This window comes from Camellia sinensis, chromosome 7 (genome assembly GCF_055761805.1).
Source record: "Camellia sinensis isolate YWXY chromosome 7, ASM5576180v1, whole genome shotgun sequence".
Taxonomy (NCBI): domain Eukaryota; kingdom Viridiplantae; phylum Streptophyta; class Magnoliopsida; order Ericales; family Theaceae; genus Camellia; species Camellia sinensis.
The window spans coordinates 67,561,899-67,584,356 of NC_138967.1; the positions used below are offsets into that span (position 1 = coordinate 67,561,899).

The 22,458-nt window shown below is 35.0% G+C and overlaps 1 protein-coding gene across 4 annotated transcripts; it reads left to right on the forward strand.

The window, feature by feature from the left end:
* The first annotated feature begins 13,777 nt into the window (after positions 1-13,777).
* Positions 13,778-20,044, forward strand: LOC114303198 (RNA cytidine acetyltransferase 1-like). 4 transcript variants are annotated; one of them, XM_082878091.1, is made up of 7 exons: positions 13,778-16,033; positions 16,268-16,333; positions 16,411-17,698; positions 17,775-18,158; positions 18,352-18,476; positions 19,129-19,282; positions 19,756-20,044. In XM_082878091.1, exons 1-3 carry the CDS (start codon positions 15,914-15,916, stop codon positions 16,633-16,635), a joined length of 411 nt encoding a protein of 136 aa, XP_082734217.1. In that variant the 5' UTR covers positions 13,778-15,913; the 3' UTR covers positions 16,636-17,698; positions 17,775-18,158; positions 18,352-18,476; positions 19,129-19,282; positions 19,756-20,044. The 4 variants fall into 4 exon arrangements, with proteins under 4 accessions (XP_082734217.1, XP_082734215.1, XP_082734216.1 ...); XM_082878089.1 differs by lacking the exon at positions 19,129-19,282 and having other exon boundaries at positions 17,775-17,890; positions 17,981-18,158; XM_082878090.1 differs by having other exon boundaries at positions 16,411-18,158.
* The last annotated feature ends 2,414 nt before the right edge of the window (positions 20,045-22,458 follow it).

Below are 22,458 nucleotides of genomic sequence, written 5' to 3' on the forward strand. Positions count from 1 at the left end.
CCAATCACACTGTATTTGTCTTGTTCGGATAATGGCAATGTGAGAGAGAAGGGCGTTTCGGAGGGCTTCGCTTTCTCCCAGTAGAACTCCGTTTCAGAGAAGACGAGTCTGGGAGGGCTTGGAATAGCGACTCCGAGCCCAAATCCAACCAAGTATGTCAATGTAAAAGAGAACCGTTTTTAATATAGAGCAACGGACAGACAGACAGAGAGATAGATAGAGAGATAGACTGAGATCAACAGACATAGAGACCTAGATGGACACTGATCGACAGAGGGACCGAAATCGACGGAGATCGACAGAGAAGAGACCCACATGGACACAGACAGACCAAGATCGCTGGAGACAGACCAAGATAAACAGGGATCGACAGAGAGAGACCGACATCGACATAGAGAGACCAAGATCGATAGTCAATCTTTCAAAAAACCTTTGATTTGCGGCGGCGGTGCCAGTCGAGGTGCCGATCTCAGAAGGCTGTGAGCACCGGAGCCCACCGACGCTTGGGTGGTCAGCGGGGGTCACGACCCTTTGATTTGTTCAGTGGTTGTCTCAATTGGTTTATGAACACTTCGAAATGTTACTCCTTTTGTGTTTACTACTTTGAGATGAACATATGTTACTCCTTCTATGTTTACGAACATTTTGAAATGAACCCTTTGTTACTCCTTTTCTGGTTATCAACGCTTTGAAACGTTACTCCTTCATACTTTTCGTGAAAATATTTACACCATTTTTGAAAAGTTACTCCTTTTGTGTAAGAATTGTTGGCATAAGATTTATACTTTTTCTTCGAACTTACACCTTTTGTGAAAGCCCAACTTAAACCTATTTCGGAAGTCACTTATACCTTTTTGGAAAAAAAAATTCATCAAAATTTACACCTTTTTCTTAAGCTTATACATTTTCGTGGAAGTGCTTATAATTTTTTTTTAAAAGTTACTCCTTTTATGTAAGAATTTTTGGCATAACATTTATACTTTTGTGCTTATATACTCTTTCACAAAAGGTGTAACTTTGAAGAAAAAGTATAAATCTTATTACAAAAATTATTTCACAAAAGGAGTAACTTTTGAAAAAAAATATAAGCACTTCCACGAAAACGTATAAGCTGAAACAAAATGTGTAAATTTGATGAATTTATTTTTTCACAAAAAGTATAAGGACTTCAGAAAAAGCTTTAAGTTGGGCTTCCACAAAAGGTGTAAGTTCGAAGAAAAGGTATAAATGTTATACCAAAAATTCTTAGACAAAAGGAGTAACTTTTCAAAAAAAAAATATAAGCAGTTCCACGAAAAGGTATAAGCTTAAGCAAAAGGTGTAAATTTGATGAATTTATTTTTTCACAAAATATATAAGTGACTTCCGAAAAACCTTGAAGTTGGGTTTTCACAAAAGGTGTAAGTTCGAAGAAAATGTATAAATCTTATGCCAAAAATTCTTACACAAAAGGAGTAACTTTTCAAAAAAATATAACCAGTTCCACGAAAAGGTATTAGCTTAATCAAAAGGTGTAAATTTGATGAATTTTTTTTTCACAAAAGGTATAAGTGACTTCCGAAAAACCTTTAAGTTGGGCTTTCACAAAAAGGTATAAGTTCGAAGAAAAGGTAAAAATCTTATGCCAAAAATTCTTACACAAAAGGAGTAACTTTTCAAAAAAAATATAAGCAGTTCCACGAAAAGGTATAAGCTTTAGCAAAAGGTGTAAATTTGATGAATTTATTTTTGCACAAAAGGTATAAGTGACTTCCGAAAAACCTTTAAGTTGGGCTTTCACAAAAAGGTGTAAGTTCGAAGAAAAGGTATAAATCTTATGCCAAAAATTCTTACACAAAAGGAGTAACTTTTCAAAAAAAATATAAAAAGTTCCACGAAAAGGTATAAGCTTAAGCAAAAGGTGTAAATTTGATGAATTTATTTTTTCACAAAAGGTATAACTGACTTCCGAAAAACCTTTAAGTTGGGCTTTCACAAAAGGTGTAAGTTCTGTTTTTTTTGTAAGTTCCTAAAATCCAATCACACTGTATTTGTCTTGTTCGGATAATGGCAATGTGAGAGAGAAGGGCATTTCGGAGGGCTTCGCCTTTCTCCCAGTAGAACTCCGTTTCAGAGAAGACGAGTCTGGGAGGGCCTGGAATAGCGACTCCGAGCCCAAATCCAACCAAGTATGTCAATGTAAAAGAGAACTGTTTTTAATATAGAGCAACGGACAGACAGAGAGAGAGAGACAGAGAGATAGACAGAGAAATAGACTGAGATCAACAGACATAGAGACCTAGATGGACACTGATCGACAGAGGGACCGAAATCGACAGAGATCGACAGAGAAGAGACCCACATGGACACAGACAGACCAAGATCGCTGGAGACAGACCGAGATAAACAGGGATCGACAGAGAGAGACCGACATCGACATAGAGAGACCAAGATCGATAGCCAATCTTTCAAAAAACCTTTGATTTGCGGCGGCGGTGCCAGTCGAGGTGCCGTTCTCAGAAGGCTGTGAGCACCGGAGCCCACCGACGCTTGGGTGGTCAGCGGGGGTCACGACCCTTTGATTTGTTCAGTGGTTGTCTCAATTGGTTTATGAACACTTCGAAATGTTATTCCTTTTGTGTTTACTACTTTGAGATGAACATATGTTACTCCTTCTGTGTTTACGAACATTTTGAAATGAACCCTTTGTTACTCATTTTCTGGTTATCAACGCTTTGAAACGTTACTCCTTCATACTTTTCGTGAAAATATTTACACCATTTTTGAAAAGTTACTCCTTTTGTGTAAGAATTGTTGGCATAAGATTTATACTTTTTCTTCGAACTTACACCTTTTGTGAAAGCCCAACTTAAACCTATTTCGGAAGTCACTTATACCTTTTTGGAAAAAAAAATTCATCAAAATTTACACCTTTTTCTTAAGCTTATACATTTTCGTGGAAGTGCTTATAATTTTTTTTAAAAGTTACTCCTTTTATGTAAGAATTTTTGGCATAACATTTATACTTTTGTGCTTATATACTCTTTCACAAAAGGTGTAACTTTGAAGAAAAAGTATAAATCTTATTACAAAAATTATTTCACAAAAGGAGTAACTTTTGAAAAAAAATATAAGCACTTCCACGAAAACGTATAAGCTGAAACAAAAGGTGTAAATTTGATGAATTTATTTTTTCACAAAAGGTACAAGGACATCCGAAAAAGCTTTAAGTTGGGCTTCCACAAAAGGTGTAAGTTCGAAGAAAAGGTATAAATGTTATACCAAAAATTCTTAGACAAAAGGAGTAACTTTTCAAAAAAAAAATATAAGCAGTTCCACGAAAAGGTATAAGCTTAAGCAAAAGGTGTAAATTTGATGAATTTATTTTTTCACAAAATATATAAGTGACTTCCGAAAAACCTTGAAGTTGGGTTTTCACAAAAGGTGTAAGTTCGAAGAAAATGTATAAATCTTATGCCAAAAATTCTTACACAAAAGGAGTAACTTTTCAAAAAAATATAACCAGTTCCACGAAAAGGTATAAGCTTAATCAAAAGGTGTAAATTTGATGAATTTTTTTTTCACAAAAGGTATAAGTGACTTCCGAAAAACCTTTAAGTTGGGCTTTCACAAAAAGGTATAAGTTCGAAGAAAAGGTAAAAATCTTATGCCAAAAATTCTTACACAAAAGGAGTAACTTTTCAAAAAAAATATAAGCAGTTCCACGAAAAGGTATAAGCTTTAGCAAAAGGTGTAAATTTGATGAATTTATTTTTGCACAAAAGGTATAAGTGACTTCCGAAAAACCTTTAAGTTGGGCTTTCACAAAAAGGTGTAAGTTCGAAGAAAAGGTATAAATCTTATGCCAAAAATTCTTACACAAAAGGAGTAACTTTTCAAAAAAAATATAAGCACTTCCACGAAAAGGTATAAGCTTAAGCAAAAGGTGTAAATTTGATGAATTTATTTTTTCACAAATGGTATAAGTGACTTCCAAAAAAGCTTTAAGTTGGACTTTCACAAAAGGTGTAAGTTCGGAGAAAACGTATAGATCTTATGCCACAAAGAGATGTAAGTAACTTCGCAAAACGTCTACGTTCCGTTTTTTTTTGTAAGTTCCTAAAATCCAATCACACTGTATTTGTCTTGTTCAGATAATGGCAATGTGAGAGAGAAGGGCGTTTCGGAGGGCTTGGCCTTTCTCCCAGTAGAACTCCGTTTCAGAGAATACGAGTCTGGGAGGGCTTGGAATAGCGACTCCGAGCCCAAATCCAACCAAGTATGTCAATGTAAAAGAGAACCGTTTTTAATATAGGAGCAACGGACAGACAGATAGAGAGAGAGAGAGATAGACTGAGATCAACAGACATAGAGACCTAGATGGACACTTATCGACAGAGGGACCGAAATCGACAGAGATCGACAGAGAAGAGACCCACATGGACACAGACAGACCAAGATCGCTGGAGACAGACCGAGATAAACAGGGATCGACAGAGAGAGACCGACATCGGCACAGAGAGTCCAAGATCGATAGCTAATCTTTCAAAAAACCTTTGATTTGCGGCGGCGGTGCTAGTCGAGGTGCCGATCTCAGAAGGCTGTGAGCACCGGAGCCCACCGACGCTTGGGTGGTCAGCGGGGGTCACGACCCTTTGATTTGTTCAGTGGTTGTCTCAATTGGTTTATGAACACTTCGAAATGTTACTCCTTTTGTGTTTACTACTTTGAGATGAACATATGTTACTCCTTCTGTGTTTACGAACATTTTGAAATGAACCCTTTGTTACTCCTTTTCTGGTTATCAACGCTTTGAAATGTTACTCCTTCATACTTTTCGTGAAAATATTTACACTATTTTTAAAAAGTTACTGCTTTTGTGTAAGAATTGTTGGCATAAGATTTATACTTTTTCTTCGAACTTACACCTTTTGTGAAAGCCCAACTTAAACCCATTTCGGAAGTCACTTATACCTTTTGTGGAAAAAAAAATTCATGAAATTTGCACCTTTTGCTTAATCTTACACCTTTTCCAGAAAAGACTTACACCATTTTTCAAAAGTTACTCCTTTTGTGTAAGAATTTTTGGCATAACATTTATACTTTTGTGCTTATATACTCTTTCACAAAAGGTGTAAGTTTGAAGAAAAAGTATAAATCTTATGAGAAAAATTATTTCACAAAAGGAGTACCTTTTCAAAAAAAATATAAGCAGTTCCACGAAAAGGTATAAGCTGAAGCAAAAGGTGTAAATTTGATGAATTTATTTTTTCACAAAAGGTATAAGTGACTTCCGAAAAACTTTAAGTTGGGCTTCCACAAAAGGTGTATGTTCGAAGCAAAAGGTATAAATCTTATGCCAAAAATTCTTACACAAAACGAGTAAGTGTTCATAAAAGGTGTAAATGATTTCACAGAAGGCGTAAGTTTTCAGAAAAAGGTGTAACTTTTTAGAAATCAGTTACGCCTTTTTCTGAAATTCCTTACGCCTTTCGTGAAAACTTATACATTATTTGTGACCATTTACACGAATGTGTAAGTTTTCAAATATTTTGATATAACCCAATACATACAAATGTGTAAATGCAAAATAGAAGGGTGTAAGTGCCTTGCATACCATATGCAAGGCACACATGAGAAAAGTCTTTCTTTAAATATCCACAGGGGATGGCTTGGGGATGGGTACCCACTAATTTCCCCACATTTTTTTGTTTTTTTATTTTTAATTTAAAGATTCACAACCAAAACTAAATATACATTCAATCTTTTTTATTTTATTTATTTACTTATTTTTTCAGGTTCACAACCAACTTTTTTTTTTTTTTTTTTTTTAAGATCCACAACCAAAGCTAAATATACATCCAATCTTTTATTTTTATTTTTATTTTTATTTTTAAGGTTCACAACCATTTTTTTTTTAATTTTTAAGATTCACAATCAAAACTAAATATACATTCAATCTTTTTTCTTTTGTTTTTTTAAAATTTTTTTTTTTTAAGGTTCACAACCAATTTTTCTTTTTTTAGATTCACAACCAAAGTTAAATATACATTCAAAGATTTATTTGCCATCCCAGTCGTGATTGGTTAGAAAGGATGGATATAAAGATTTATTTGCTGGAAAAATAAAAAGGGGATACAAAGTCTTACTAAATAATTTTTTTTAAATAAAAGAATTTTTCTTAGTTATGAACAGATTTAACTGAAATCAGCTTGTTTCCCAATGTTATGCTTTATTTATTTAGATAGAAAATATTTTTTAATGAAAAATATTTTTTATAAAAAAAATTAAAAGTATATTTTTTTATATTTGGTGGTAGTGGTGATGGAACGAAGGTGAAAGTAGAGATTGTGACATAGTGGTGGGGTGATGGCGGCAGTGATGATGGTAGTGGCTATGGTGATGGTAGTGTGACAGTGAAGGTGAGAATAGTGGTGATGGTGTTGTGAAATTAGTATAAATTTATTTGAAAAAATATTTTTTGTTTTTTAAAAGTAACAAACGACAAAATTCGTGGGGGATTAAAGGAAGAAGATAGAGGATGGATTGGGTGTGGTAAGGCATAGATATCTTAAAATGAGTGGTTCAGATTTGTTAAAAAATATAATTAGATTTTGGATAAATTAGAATGAATGGTTCAAATTTGCTAAGAGAAAGATGGTTTAATGTCTAAAATGTCTGTGGCTAAGAGATTAACAAACAATTCCTTGTTTATACCCTGATGCAATTTAATATGGGTCTTATAACACTTTCTTTAAACAGGTTCTTTCACATTTTATTTCTTCAAACATGCTCTTATAACATTGTAATCAGGTTCTTATAACATGTAGGGAAGAGAGTGAGAGAGAGAGAGAGAGAGAGAGAGAGAGAGAGAGAGAGAGAGATGGTTGTAATTTTAGCTAAAACCTTAAAAAAAAAAAAAAAAGTTGTTAACATTAAATATATTAAAAAAGAAAGAAAAAAGATTGAAGGTATATTTAACTTTTGTTGTGAACCTTAAAATAAAAAATAAAAAATAAAGTTGTTAACATTAAATATATTAAAAAAGAAAGAAAAAAGATTGAAGGTATATTTAGCTTTTGTTGTGAACCTTAAAATAAAAATAAAAAATAAAAAAAATAAAAAAAAAGTTGTTAACATTAAATATATTAAAAAAGAAAGAAAAAAGATTGAAGGTATATTTAGCTTTTGTTGTGAACCTTTAAAAAAAAAAAAAGTTGTTGTTAACATTAAATATATAAAAAAAAAAATGGAGATTAAAGTGGGTTGGGAAAAATCCTTACCCATTAAGAAATGGGAAGGGTGATATGAAGAATAAGGAATGGAAAAAATTTATTATAAAAAAATGAAAATGAAAAATTAATATCCACGCTATTAACCCCCATTGCCATCCTTACGTAGGGAACTCAAGACTAACTACTCGCACACCGACAAAAAGATACAAAACTAAACCTAGAGAAGAAGGAGGAGTGGCTGCTGTGCGGCTAAACGGCACAATATTGAGGCCTTATCCATTTGTTTTTTATTTAGTAAAACAACATTTGAATATTCTTATTGATCATGATTTTGAGTTGAAAAATACATAAGAAATATCATTATGTTTTGGTTTAGTTTTGCAATTTGTGAAAATCTTGAATAGAAATGTTATACAAAAAAAACGTATCTAAAATGATGGGTTAATAACATTTATAAAATTATAAAGATAATAGTAGGTGTTTTGAAAAGTAATGGCCAATTATACTTTGCACTTTTGTACTTTAAACCAAATCTTACTTTGTCCTGTGATTTTTTATTGTCTTATTTAGAGCTATTTTGGAAAGATGATTATAATTAATTTTTTGGTGAAAAGCTGCTTATAAACAACTTTTTTGTGAGAGAAAAAGTGAATTATAATCTGGAAAGTGGAATATAACCCAATTCCCAAAATAGGCCTTAACCCTTACACTTTTAGTTAAGTTACAAATGGATCTAGTCAAAAAAGGTGGTGTCAAAATTTGGCGAAGAAACAAAAGCGAGATTTTAGTAAAAGTACAAAGATATTAAAGACTAAAATGGAGGCACTAAAGTGTAATTTTGATAAAAGTGCAAATATATTAAGTGGAATTAATATTATCACGTGATTGTTCTTTGTTAGTTTTCAAAATGAAGTTATGCAAATACATTAAATTGTTACTTGACTCAAAGTTTGTGAGGTTATATGAGACATTTAAAAGGTGAAAAAGAACAATGAGATTGGATATAAAGTATAGAGATGAGAAATATAATTTGCCCGAATAAAAATGGATAGAGTACTAAACACAACTTCGTCAATTCGTATTGAAAATTTTATTTGTATATAAAATTGTCTTCATTTTAAATGTTATTAACACATCATTTTAGATATATTTTTTTGTGTAAACTTTTTTGTTCACAAATAACTTTCTAAGAAGATTGTCACAAATTTATAAACCTAACAAAAACATAATGATATTTATTGAGAAGGTAATTTATGTGTAAATTGGGCCGAGCTGGGTAATGGGCCATTATGTGGGCCACAGTAAGAAGGGCTGAGTAAAAGGGCATTGTAATTAGTCCGGTCCTGAGGAACCTTGCAAATAGTCCGGTCCGAAAGAGCTTGGTGGTTAGCTCGGTCACCACGGTCGACGCGGTGACAGTTAGCTCGGTCCAAGTACACTATGGTTAGCACAGTCTATAAGCGAAGCCAAGGTACATGTTACACATAAAGCACCGGGATAAATGTAACATGAGTATTGTTAGCTCGGTTACATTGTCATTGTGCCATGGCAATGCTAGCTCGGTCGTTTGGGCATACCACCGAGCTAGGACCATCTCACTTGGTTTAAGCAGTGAGGGGGGTGTTAAGGGATAAGCATTATCTTTTAGGAGAGTAATTCCTAAGAGGACTCTGCATGGAGAAATAAGAGTCCTACTAGGATTGTGCCACACAGAACCTATAAAAGCTCACAACTTCACCTATGGAGAGGTAATACAACTTTGATTTCCGAATACACAGAGCTTTTTGTCTATTTGTCTATTTTGCTGACTTAGGCATCGGAGAGGTATCCGGCACACACCCGTCGGCTAGCTCACGTTCGTGTTTTCAGGGAGTAAAGTGACGACGTACGGAGGAGTGCAAACTTGATCAACACGATTATACGAGAAGGTTTATTTCTTTCCCGTACAATTGGCGCCGTCTGTGGGAAGATCAGACAAAGAAAAAAACCTCTTGATCAAGTTTCCCTCGCTAATTGGGAGCAATGGCGCACAATGAAGATTTGTCGCAGTCTACCATCGACGGACAAACCCCAGAGGGGGGTGGGAGGCGCAAAGGTTTACCTTCCATCCCTCCCATGGCGGACTTAGAGCCCCAGCGACAGAACCCCCGGAGGGATGCCAGGGGGAGGCAGAACAACAGCCCCCGTCGCTCTCGCTCACAAAGTCCTAAAAAGCAGAGGCGAAGAATCCACCCTCAAGCTCTGGAGGATCGTGTAAAAGAGCAGGATGAACTAATAAGGAAGATGGCGGCGGACATGGAGGCCATGAAGCCCCAGATCAAGGGAAAAGGGGTAGCAACAGGAGAGGGGTGCAAAGTCAGCACGCCCCGTCGCCACTCGGAGAATCGTGGTAGGCATACCACACCGTCACAAGCAGAGAGTAGAAGCCTCAGAATAGGCGATACTCAATCTAGGACTTCCAGGACTCGTTATGCGCACGCACCAGACATCATCCAGGCAGACGGAGTTGCTTAGATTGTCCGACTTACAAACTGTGCTAAAAGAAAGGGCACGATGGAAAGAGGATACCAGGGTGCGCGACCCATGCAGAGTCTCAGCCCTTCAGCGGTTGGCTCCTCGGACGCATGGAAGCGTCAAGGTAGGAATGCCAATAGTGCGCCCTGCTTATGAACCGACAGACAAAGTCTTAACAAGACTGCAGACCTCGCCGTTCGTTCCAGCAATTGAGAACGCGTCCCTATCTTCCGGCTTTCTTCAGCCCAAATTTACCACGTATGAAGAGAAGACAGACCCCTACTCGCACTTAAGCCACTTTCGCCAGGTCATGGCAGTATACCGGCAAAACGAGGCTTTGATGTGCATCCTATTCCCATCAAGCCTTGGCGACCTAGGTTTAATCTGGTTCAAAAGGCTACCAGAAGGCAGCATAGCCTCCTGGGCACAATTGGCAGAGGCTTTCGTAACAAGGTTCAGAACGAATACCAAGACCCCAGTGGAGATCGATCAGCTACTCTCCATTGACATGGGCGACAAGGAAACATTGAGATCCTACAACAGTCGCTACTGGGAGACGTTCAACCAGATAGGGGACTGCCTCACCAATCTCGCCATCGCACAATACAAAAGAGGACTTCCAATCGGAAACAGGTTGAGGGATTCAATTACTATGACACCACCCCTCACGATGGAAGCCTTGATGGAGAGAGTGCACCAACATATTCGGGTGGAGGAGGATGGCACCCGTACTAAGGCAAAATCTGGTGTAACAGTAGCGCCAGATAAGAAGACTACGGCAAAAGTCAACACGGTAGAACGTCCAATCAAGAACGGGCGAGGCAGCCGAGACAACGGAGAGGACCAAGATAAAAGATAGTTGAGAGTCCGCACTGCCATTACCACGGTATTCAAGAAACCAATCTACCAAATTCTCAGTGAGATACGTGATGAACCTTTCGTCAGATGGTTAGCTAAGCTGGGAGAAGCACAAAAGGACTATGACGAAAGATCCCGGTGCACCTTCCATAAGGAAAAGGGGCACTGCACCGAAAACTGCACGCTGTTGAGACAGTATCTGGAGGAGTTAGTGGCAGCTGGTCACCTAGACCGGTACATAGAAGGAGGGACGCAGCCAGCCTCCCAGAACCACAACAACCCAGACGGAATGCCGATCGACGCCCCACCTTAAGGCGTGATTAACGTGATACATGGGGTATTCGAACCCGAGCAGGTATGTGAGCTCAAGGGAACGATCAAGAAGGCTGAGCACTTAAGGAAGGTATTAAGTGCGCAACCTACCATCAAAAAGGAGAGAACAGAAGTCACGAACGTCATATCCTTCTCAGACAAAGACTTGGCAAGGATATATTGCTCTCACAATGATGCACTGGTCGTCACACTCCGCGTCATGGATTACGACATCAAACGAATTTTGATCAACCAAGGAAGCTCGTGTGAGATAGTATATTACGAAACCTTTAAACAACTGAAACTGAAGGACAAAGACTTGACACCTGCCGTATCTCCCCTGATCGGGTTCAACTCAACGCCAGAGTGGCCAGTTGGCAAGATAATCCTCCCAGTCAGAACAGGAAGCATGACTAAACAAGTGAAATTCTGGGTAGTGAAAGTGCCCTCTACTTACAACATAATCTTGGGAAGGACATGGCTGCATGCCATGAGAGCGGTAGCATCAACCTACCATCAAGTAATGCGATTCCCCAACGAAACCGGGGTAATTGAAGAGGTCTTTGCAGACCAAATTATGTCCAAGCAATGCTTCGTCACAGTAAATAGCAGCCGCGCTGCCAAGGGATATGTACAGATAGTGGAAGAGCCTGAGAGCAATGAATTGTTCGCAGAAGTGGGCAAAGCCGCTGAACAGAAGGCAGTGGAAGACTTAGTACAGGTAAGAATAGATGAAAAGAACCCGAAAAAATTCTTTTTACTCGGCTCGTAATTATCCAGCACTAAGAGGATAGAGGTCATGGAATTCTTTTTACTCGGCTTGTCTTCATTTTAAATGTTATTAACACATCATTTTAGATATATTTTTTTGTATAAATTTTTTTGTTCACAAATGACTTTCTGAGAAGATTGTCACAAATTTATAAACCTAACAAAAACATAATAATATTTATCAAATATTTTAGAACTCCAAATCCTGATGAATATGAATATTCAAACCCTTAACAATATTGAAAGGTTGCTTTACTTAAAAAAAATATATCAAATAATAACTCTTCTCACAATGAAGAAGAATTCAAACAACTTTCTAGCACTTTTCGTTGTAACACGTTGATGCTAGCGTGTGGGACAATTTCCTTCGAAACTTTCGTTTTTATTTGATGGTAGTGCTACAGATTTTTTTTTTTTTTTTTTGTGTATTGGTTTGATGCTTTTTTTTTCGTATCGGTTTATTTGTGTTGGTTTAATATTTAGCTGCTACAAGTTTTGTTTTGTTTTGTTTATAAGGCTCACAAATAGGTCCAAATAGGCTCAAATTTTCATTTATTTTGGTTTTTATTTATAATGATTTTTTTTGGTTTGTTTGTAAATGTGCATACATATGTCTGCAATGCACGCCTAAGAGTATTCTTTATTTATAAGGCTTAGAAATAGGCTCAGAAATAAAGCTCAAATTGTTTAGGCTTTCGGTTCATTTTGGTTGATTTGTAACTTGTAAGGTCCAAAAAAAACCTATCAATAAGTCCAAACCATTTATGCCTACCTAACCAAAACCATTGGCTCGGTCCAGGGAAAAGAAGGTAAACTGGATGAGCGAACACCTGTTGAAGAAAATTGGCCGGATTGCACGTGCATATTTTAGTTGAAAAAGTAACTTATTGCCATTGAGCCACCGAATCTCCTTGCTTATATATCGTAAAAAAAATATATTATTTAAGGTATTCATTATATTTTATTTCAAAGAAACATATATTTAACAATTTTACAAAACTAATTTCCCATAAAAGTATCACAGTAAAAAAAAATCCACATGAAAGTGGAATAATAGTATAACCAATGTCACCTTTAACTTTAGTTTATAAGTCAAGACCCTTGTGACTGAATGGTATGTGATCGCGCCTTAAGGTGCGGTGAGTAAAAGATTTGGCATTCGAACTGATGGATCAGTGCCAGCTTGTAACTTAACTTACTAACATACTACCACTCTATCTTTGACAAAAGGGGGGAAAAAAAATCACTTTAGTTTAAATTTGCTAAGTATATATTATTATAACATTTTCTTTCAAACATTATATAATTAATATATTTCAAAAATAAATATAAATATATTTATGAAATTATATGTATCTTAAAAAAATAAAAATAATTTAAATGAATGCATCTTAATTTTTATATTATTATTAAGTAATTTTTAATATATTTATAAAACAATTATGATGTCAAGTTCGATTTTGGTTCAAACCGACAGTTGAACCCGCAATCATCCACTCAATCCATTTTTCGGTTTACTCACCAATCCGATCTTTAAAACATTGGTTTGAGGTGCAAAAACCCCCCAATCTCAAATCGATTTTACCTTAACTATAAAAAAAATAAAAATAAAAAGATAAATTATATTAAAAAACTCTTAATGGCCCCCACTTTATAACTCAAGAATCCCCCACTTGTTAATTAAATTTTTTTTATTACAATAATAATTGCAAATGAAATGACTTTGAAGGACAAGTCTTTAATTGGGATACACACCTCATAATTAGAATCGAATCCACCCACCAAACCATAACATAATAAGAACTGAAAGCACCCACCCCCAATCAAAACTCTCATTGTCTTTGTTCGTTGATGAGGAATCTAGCAACCACTACAGGAAATATATGATTTAACGGCGTTTATTTAACGGCGTTTTTTTAAACGCCACTATTTTTAATATTTAACGACGTTTTATAAACGTCACATTTTGTTTTTATTAAAACGGTACCGTTTAAGTAATGAAGTCGTTTGAAAAGCGCCTTCAAATGTGTTACAATGTTTCTCTCTCTCTCTTCAAACCCTCAAATCTCTCACAACTTATTTGAATCTGAGAAAAACCCTAGAGTCTCAAAGAAACCGATCCCTCAAATCTCTCTCACTCTCTCTCTCTCTAAACCCTTCAGTTCCTTCAACTTGATTCAACCTTCTTCAGCTCGGTAATCCATCATTCGGTCGATCCAATCTCAGAATGATTTCGATTTCAAAGCTCCACTGCCACCGTCATCACCATTTGCATTTGCATCTGCATCGTCTACTAACCATATGCACGATTTCGATTTCGATTTCAATCCGATCTCAGTTTCGTCGATTCTTCTCTCTCTCAATCTCTGTCTCGATCTCTGTCTGTCTCCTTCTCTCTCGATCCCTCAATCTCTCTGGATCTCTGTCTCTCTCACACAATCTCATTCTTTACGTACACATGATCTGTACTCTTTTTTGGATAATTTTTTTCTCCTAAAAATCTCTCTATACAAGTATATATATGAATTTATATATGTATCTCTATGTATTGATTGAATAATCATCTTTATTTTGTTTTCAGGCTCTCGAATGATCCAATCATTTATCGGCAGTGACGGAAAAAATCAACTCCTGTGAGAAAAGAAACCCTAACTTTCTCATTGGAGGTAAGTTCGAATATATTTGTTTACATGTTTGTTCTGGTTTTGATCTTGTTTAGATCTGTATTGAACAACTCTGTGTTAGCTTTTTGTTCATTGTTTGGGAATTGATAGTTTGAATGCCATGTTTATTGATAAATGTGTTCATTGAAAATACAGTTAATTTGAGGTCATTTTATTATTATTATTATTATTATTATTATTATTATTATTATTATTATTATTATTATTATTATTTTGCTTCACTCGTTAATTATCTCTCATCCCTGTTAATTTGAAATTTATACACCCTATTTTCATCTCATGTGCATACCCCTTTAAATTTGCTTCTGTTTCTATTGTTGAGTTTCAATTGCATTGATAGAATATTTGTCATTTCCACTTGCATGATATCCAATTGTTGTAAGGCTCTTCCTGGCTCACATTACTCTTTAACCTTTCTTTTTGCAAATGATTTTGCAAACTTAGTATTGCTGCTAGATTTCTTGTGCTAGTAATACATGTAAGAAGTTATAATTTTTTTGGTGCAGCTCTCTATGCCTTTTTTGGCATGCACTTACTTTATATTGCATAGAGATTAGACTCAAAAGCATCTCAGAAAAAAGAAATAGAGGAAGGATGTTTTTCTTACTCAATATAGTATATACTGATGAGAATCTAATTGAATTTGGTTTCTCTTTCTTTTCTGGAGCTATATTCTTTTGTTTGTAATGCTTCTAAATATGAGGATACATTCACCATTACGTCAATTTCTATGTATCAAAATATGTTATGGTTTATTTGGATGATAAACATTAATTGGAGAACTCAGTAGTGATTTAGCAGTTTGTCTATTGGTTAATTTGGGTATTGACTTCAATTTGATTTTTTTTTTTTTTTTTCTATCACTCATCTATCTTTGTAACTTAGTTTCTGTTGTATGTTTGCCTGTCAAATATGTGATATCAATTGCAACAAATTCTCCATTTTTCATTACATCGTTTGGGTTTCAATTTTGACATTGATTTGATTTATTTTTCTGGTGTAGTGGGTCCCTAAATTACCTAATTTTGTGGCTATTGCTAGTGGTAATGCCTCTAATCTAAAGCCTTTGCACAAGCATTACAAGAGAAGGTTTTTGTCGATATTCTCATCTCATTAGAAGCAATATTGAAAATGTAGCTCTTTAATCTTTAAATAAATAAATGAAAGAAAAGAATGAGGGTAAGTCCGCCCCTACTACCTCTCCCAACCTTGCTGTAAGCAGAAGCTTTGTGCACTAAGCGCGACCTCTTTATCTTTTTTATTTTTATAAATATGATGTGTAAAGGGAATGTTCAAATCTTTGGGAGCATGTGATACTGTTTTTGCTAAGAACATGGTTGTGCCCCTGTTTTTTCTGAGAACTTGATGCTGCATGCATTTTGTTGGATTGAACTGCATATATCTATTGTTACATTGGGGTGTGCGCTTTTTCTTTCTTTTGCATTTTTAGTTGGGACAAGGCTGAGCTTAGTTTACATTTTTTTTTCTTTTTCTTTTCTTTTCTTTTTGTGGTTGACCTGAAGTTGTAGTTCAATTGCTTTCATTACATAACAAGGAGTGATGAAGATAGAAAGGGAGCAAGCATTGTCATTGTTCCGGAAAATTATGACAAAAATCAACAAGTATTTATATGATGTTCTAACCAAAGATTTTGACTCAAGTTTCCCTCAAGAAAGGGAGGTAAGCAAGTATTAATTTATGATCTTATGAAATCCCAATGCTTTGATTAAAACCTCCTCTGGCATGCCTAACATAGTTTGTGAGATGTGACTTACTTTATATAAAATGTTTTTTACATTGTTTCCTGCTGTCTTACGGGAGCTTCATGTAATTTTTAGACACTTCTAGAAGTTTCTTTCTGCGAGGTTGGTTCATCACTATTTCACATACTCTTTCTTTGGATTTTACAATTAGGTTTCATTGATGCCTCATAGCATATCAGTGGATGATGATCTTAATGATGGCGCGAAGCAAGTAATGGTGAGTCATGTTTTGTAAAACAAACTTGGTGGTGGCATATGCTCGGACTAATCATGTAATATACACTTGACATTCAGGAAAAGATGAAAATTGAGAATGTGGGGCTGTTAGATTTGGAGTCGCTGCAACAATATTCTATTGCAGATCGGGAAGCAGGATTTGAACAAGCTCTTCGAAGTTGCACAACAATATCTCGCAGCGGCCTTGCAAGCGTGAAGTCCAACAGTAGGAAAAAGGAGAAAGTTGGTAAAAACAGCAAAACTACTGAAAGTAGAAAGAGGAAAAGGAAAAGCAATCTATGAATTGCATCCAATCAAGAAGTTACTGTTTGAGTACTTCCATATTTAATAGATTATTACTGAATATACTATTTATACTATTATATAAAGTGTATACGTGATTTGGTATGAACACATTTTGTCTCATTTTTTTCTATTCCTATATTATTAAAATTTTGTAATTTCTTTCATTTTAACAGCACAACAATTATGGGGTGTGCATACCTAGTTAGTGTTATTTATGTGTAAATGCACATGATATTTAATTGAGTGAAGTTTTCATTCCTGCTCACACAAGTGGTAGCATTTGCTTCAATTGAAGAAGAGACATTTGGGGCATAGGTTTAGTTCTTGTGGCTGAACTTAATGATCGAGACTTGAGCCAGTGTTTGGTTTGCTAGAATTTTAGGCAGGAATGGAATGAATATTCTTTGGCTTCCTAATGGAATGGTCACTACTTAGATTGGTGAATGATATTTTTAATATAGATTTCATTTTTACTCGACCAAACATAAAAATGGAGTGCAAAATTGCCCCAAGGTTGCCCCAAGGAGGTTGGCAACCTCACTTTAGTTTAAATCAAGCTCGAACACCCTACATCTTCAACACCTGGCTTAATTGTTTAAGTTGCAGTCATTGTTGTCATGATTATAGGGATTGTATTATGTTGTTATTATGTTGATCAGGAAGTAGTACTGAAATCCGAGCTGCTCAGTGTCAATTTGGTTGTTTATCTCTCTTTATTGTGTTGTTCACTCTGCTCTGCATGCATAATATTTTCCTGTAGCTACAGTTACATTGATCTGGCCCACTTTTTGGAAATGGTGATGGTTCTCTGAATTGATAGAATTTACAGGAGATATCTCCGCTTTCTACTTTGAATTTTATCAATCATTAGATGTCCTAACTGCTTCATTCTTCAGGAAATGTATAAAAATAATCACCGCAGAAAGATTGTGGTGGCTTGATACAGGCTGTTCTTCCCTTAAGGGGTAAAATTTTGAACATTGAAAGAAGGGATGAAGTAGCAATGTACAAGAATGAAGAGATTCAAAATCTTATTCTAGCTCTGGGACTTGGAGTAAAGGTTGACTTATTTTATGCTATTTTATTTCTTGTCAACTGTTTCACCTATTTCATTGACTGAAATTTCCTGGTTTCAGGGAGAAGATTGGTGTAACAGCAAAATTGGTGTAACAAAGGGTTTGGTTTTGGAGTTATGCAGCAAGGTTTAATTGGTTAGAAGAGGCAAGGAAAGGGTGTTTTAAATTTATTCAAAGTAAAACCTGCCCTTCTTTGTTTCATCTAGCCCTCGTCTTTTATCATTATGCTATGTATATCGTCCTTAATATTCTCTTGCACTTGTCAGAGATATGGCGAAGTAACCAAGCAAAGACTTGATCTTGCTGTTCTGGTCTTCTTTCAACATTTTAGGAAGTCTTATGTGGGAGTTCAAGCAATGCATTCTTCTAAGGTAAACCAATTTAAAGTTTGACCTTCCATTTGGAAAGTGGGAGAAGAAGCAAGCATCACAAGCTCCATAGTTGGTAAGTTTAAGAATACCCCTGTTAATCGTTACTTCTTACATTTCTTGCAGCAGATGACCTGCAACATTGCACACTCTGCCATCCTCAGACAGGGACACAATGATTCAATCACTTGGCTATCAACATTGCACACCAGCAGAATTTTTGTTTGATTTCACTCTAATGTTTTGTTTTATGTGTCTTTTATTTGCAGGAGACAAAAAAGAACAATGGGGTTCCTACTTTAGCTTGGTGATTCATCTTAGAGCGATTGCGATGTCGAAGTTCTCTCTCTCTACCGATTTCGAAGCTCCACCGCCGCTAGCATCGTCTACTAAGGTGAGCACACCACTGTCTACAATCTCAGAATCATCATTATTGTAGACTTGTAGTGATATTCATTAATAATGAAACTTGTAAATCTAAATATAGTTTATTTTATTTTTTGGGAGTGAATTCCAGTGTTTTTTGATTATAATATTTTTATTTTTATAGTTGAATTTCGGTGAACTGAAATTCGTGTTAATTGCGTATAGGTATTGCTTGTTTTAATTTCTTTGATATTTGGAATTGAACTTAACTAAAGTGCACTGCTGTATATATCTGCTGAATCATGGATTTCGAATTAAATCTTTTGATTTGATTTAAATATCTTGAATTTTCTGAGATTTTGGTTTTTTTTTTTTTTTTTTTTTTTTTTTTGAACTTTCTCAAGTCAGCTGATGTTGATTTTGTCTGGTAATAGTGGCTAGAAGGTATGAAACTGTTATATACGGGATGATATAGTATATCACAGCAAGAGGGGGGGTGTTATTCAACAGAATTGCTGGTTTGTTAGATTTCTTTTGTTTGTCTCGTTGTGTAGATCATACTGCCATTGTGCCATGTTAAGCTTCGTTCTTAGTCTATTGACATATTTGTGGAAGAAAAAGGGTAAACCACAAAAAAATAAAAATGCACTTGGTTTATGAATTATGATTGTTTGTCTTAGGTTTCTTCACCAATTCTCATTGTCAAGAGAGCAGGGTCTTATGCTTGGACACAAAAGCTGGAGAGTTCGAGAAGAGTTTGCACGTACAGTCACATTAGCAATTGGTCTTTTTGCATCTACTGAGCTCCCTCTTCAGCGTGGTATTCTTCCTCATGTATGGTCATTTATTATGTTTTGAGTGTAGAATACATACCTTTGGTATGTAGTTATTTCACTTATTCTACATTAAAAAGAGTGGGTCAGCTGTTAAAATAAGATTTTTAAAAAACAGTGGTCAGCCGTTAAAACTGAAAATTCTTCTATTCTGATTGAACGGAGGTGTGACTTTAGGATAACTTTCCATTTTAAGTAATTTGTGCATTAATTGAAGTAGAATATTTTATGCATTTTTTTGTACTAGAATATTTTAGCTTATTTTTCTTTTTTCAGAGAAATATTACGTTGAGTATGACATGGGATTGTGTACTTTCTAGTAGTTTGAAATACCCAAGGTTAATTTGACCAAATGTGACTATTTAAAATAACGTTCAATAGCTTGAACTTCTTATATTTATTTTTGTTATCTATTCACTGCACATCTTTTATTGGCTTTGTTTTTTTTATTATTATGTTTTATGATTGGCACAGACCGAGAGGATTGAAGGCCATGGGAAGCAGCATGGAGAGCGATTCAGAATGACGGTGAAGGATGGATGGGGCTTTCCTTTAGATTTTTATTTCTCTTCTTTTTTCCTTCTTTTTTTATTTCTTTCTTTTTTCCCTCTAATTTGATTGGGGGTTGGGTGTTTTGGTTCGCTTTCTTATTTTTTGTGTTAAATGGGGGAGTGGTAAGAGAGAAAAAAGGGTAATGTTATTTTGTGACTTTGTATATAAAGTAGTAATTTTTTGATTGAAAATTGTGAATTTAATTTTTGTATATGTTATTTTGTGGGTAATGGTGATTTGTTATTAAATTGAATGGGAAAGTAAATTAATGTTGCATTTGCTATTTGAATGGGAGTTATTATTTGATATTAGTGCTATTTAGTTTTATTATAGGTATTCTTTTAGTTCAATCACATAAAATTAGTATAATTTTCCCAAAAAAAAAGAAAAGATAACACAGCGTTTTTAAAAATGTCACTATTATATTAACGGTTGGAATTTTTTAAAATTAAAAAAATCTATGACGGCGTTTTAAAAGCGTCACTAAAACCATAGTGATAGCGCAATACTGTTAGGATAGGACAAACGCCGCCTATACTAATATAGCGACGTTTTTGAAACGTCATAAAGTTATAGCGACGGCAGCGTCTTCGACGTTTGGTATTAAACGTCGCAAAAACAATTAGAGGCGTTTATGTCACTTATAGCGGCGTTTTTAAAACGCCGCTAAATGTGTATTTTCCAGCAGTGAACCCAGATCATTGAAGAGGAATCAAGCTTTCTCCGAATTTGTTTTGATGGGAGTTCTTCAGATCTTGACATGTCTTCACAACTCCAATATAGTGAGATGAATGGAGCAGCATAATGTTAGCTCAAAAGGGGTTTACAACTTCAATGAGATTAGCAGCTCAGAGGAGATTTTCCTTATAATGCTTCAACATTCATTCAATACTGAACTCCCAAACATACTGGCAACTTTTATTTTTTTCGAACTTGTTTTATCAAACACATATTTCAAGTTAATTTGTATTGTCATGCATTCAAATCTTCAGATGACTTAATTCAGTGGGGTGGTCATCTTCAACCACAATCTCAAGCTGTGTTTTACGACCGCGTCATCTTCGACCTACATGCACAGGAACTTGGGTATTATGTCTCTTAGATGCTATTGGCCGACATCGGAATGCACTAATCTGGTCTATCACTAACTCCAAACATCAACAATATAAGACAAACAAGGTTTGGGGAAAAAAGGACCAGAATTTTCACTTTTGTTCGATCAACTTATGAAAAAAATTGAACTAGTTCGGTTAACACGGTCGAACAAAATAGATTTGTTCGGACAAACAACTCTGGGCAAATATTCATATTTCAGTAGTTTAGTGTCGAACATTACTTAGACCTTACCAGATTCACAAACAAAGTCAACATTAATAAACAAAATCCAAAATAACCGATCTTCCAAACAACCAACGACAAATTTATATAAAAAAAGGTAAAAACAAAAGTACATTCCATAGAAAAATGGCAATACTGTAAATTGAGGGATGATAGACTATCGTGTTGAGGTAGGGAAACTATCGTCGATCATTCAGTGAGAGAGGATCTACCGTCGCTATTTTGGGGAAGAGTTAACTGTCGTTGGTGGGGTAGGGAATGTGGGTTTTGTTTTGTTGAGAGGGGTGCGTCCCAAAAGATTAGAGGAGTGTATAAAAAGTAAAGGGTCCTAAGTAATAAAGTAAAAACTATTAGCAGCACTCATTATGTTGATCTCCCTTACAGTATAAAAAAAATACCTCTAAGTATGACATAATTATATTAAATTCTACTATGTTGTAGAGCTTTGGAAAGTAAATAGGAAAATATATATTAAGTATACGAAATATAGTTATATTTGATTTACATTTCACTTACATTTTCTCTTTCTCTTTCCCTTTTCCTACTCAAATCCACGAACGAAAAACAACCTTGATGTTTTGATTTGTTACTCATATCAATACACACTAATTCATTTGCATTAATTTTGGTCACTTTAGTTTTACTAAAAAAGATGTCATTATAATTATATCAAAGTTGTAAAACTCAATATATTTTCATTAAACTCAAATGACGTCAAAGTAATTCATCCCAAAAAAAAGAAAAAAGAAAAAAGAAAAAAAAGTAACAGTTACTCTAGCAAAGAAGACATCCACCACACAACCCGACCCACAAGACTCCAATTAAAAGCAATATTAGCAACAAATTTAACAAACCACAGGCAATCCAATCCTATACATCCAATCTCAAATTCCAAAAAAGAAAAACAAAAAAACATAAAACAAAAAAAAAAAAAAAAGAAAGAAAGAAGAAAGTTTAAAGAATATATATATATATATATTCTTATAGAATCATCTCGGTGTTGGGCAATGGGGCATGTCGGCTTGAAGATAATGAGAGAAAAAAGTTGCCAAGGCCTTGGAATACTTGCAATCTGAAATTTTTCTATCATTAGATTTTCTTGTTTTTTGTTATTTGTCGAAGTAATAAATAAAGTTTTAGCTTGATTTTTCTACACTTATGATTGATAAAGATACTTGACGAGGTTTCTGGAATACACGCATAATGAGAACCCAAGTGCAACTTAAGTTCACAGTAGGGGGCAAAGAGTTGGAAAATGGTTCCTGGAAAGATAGAATATTGTGGAAA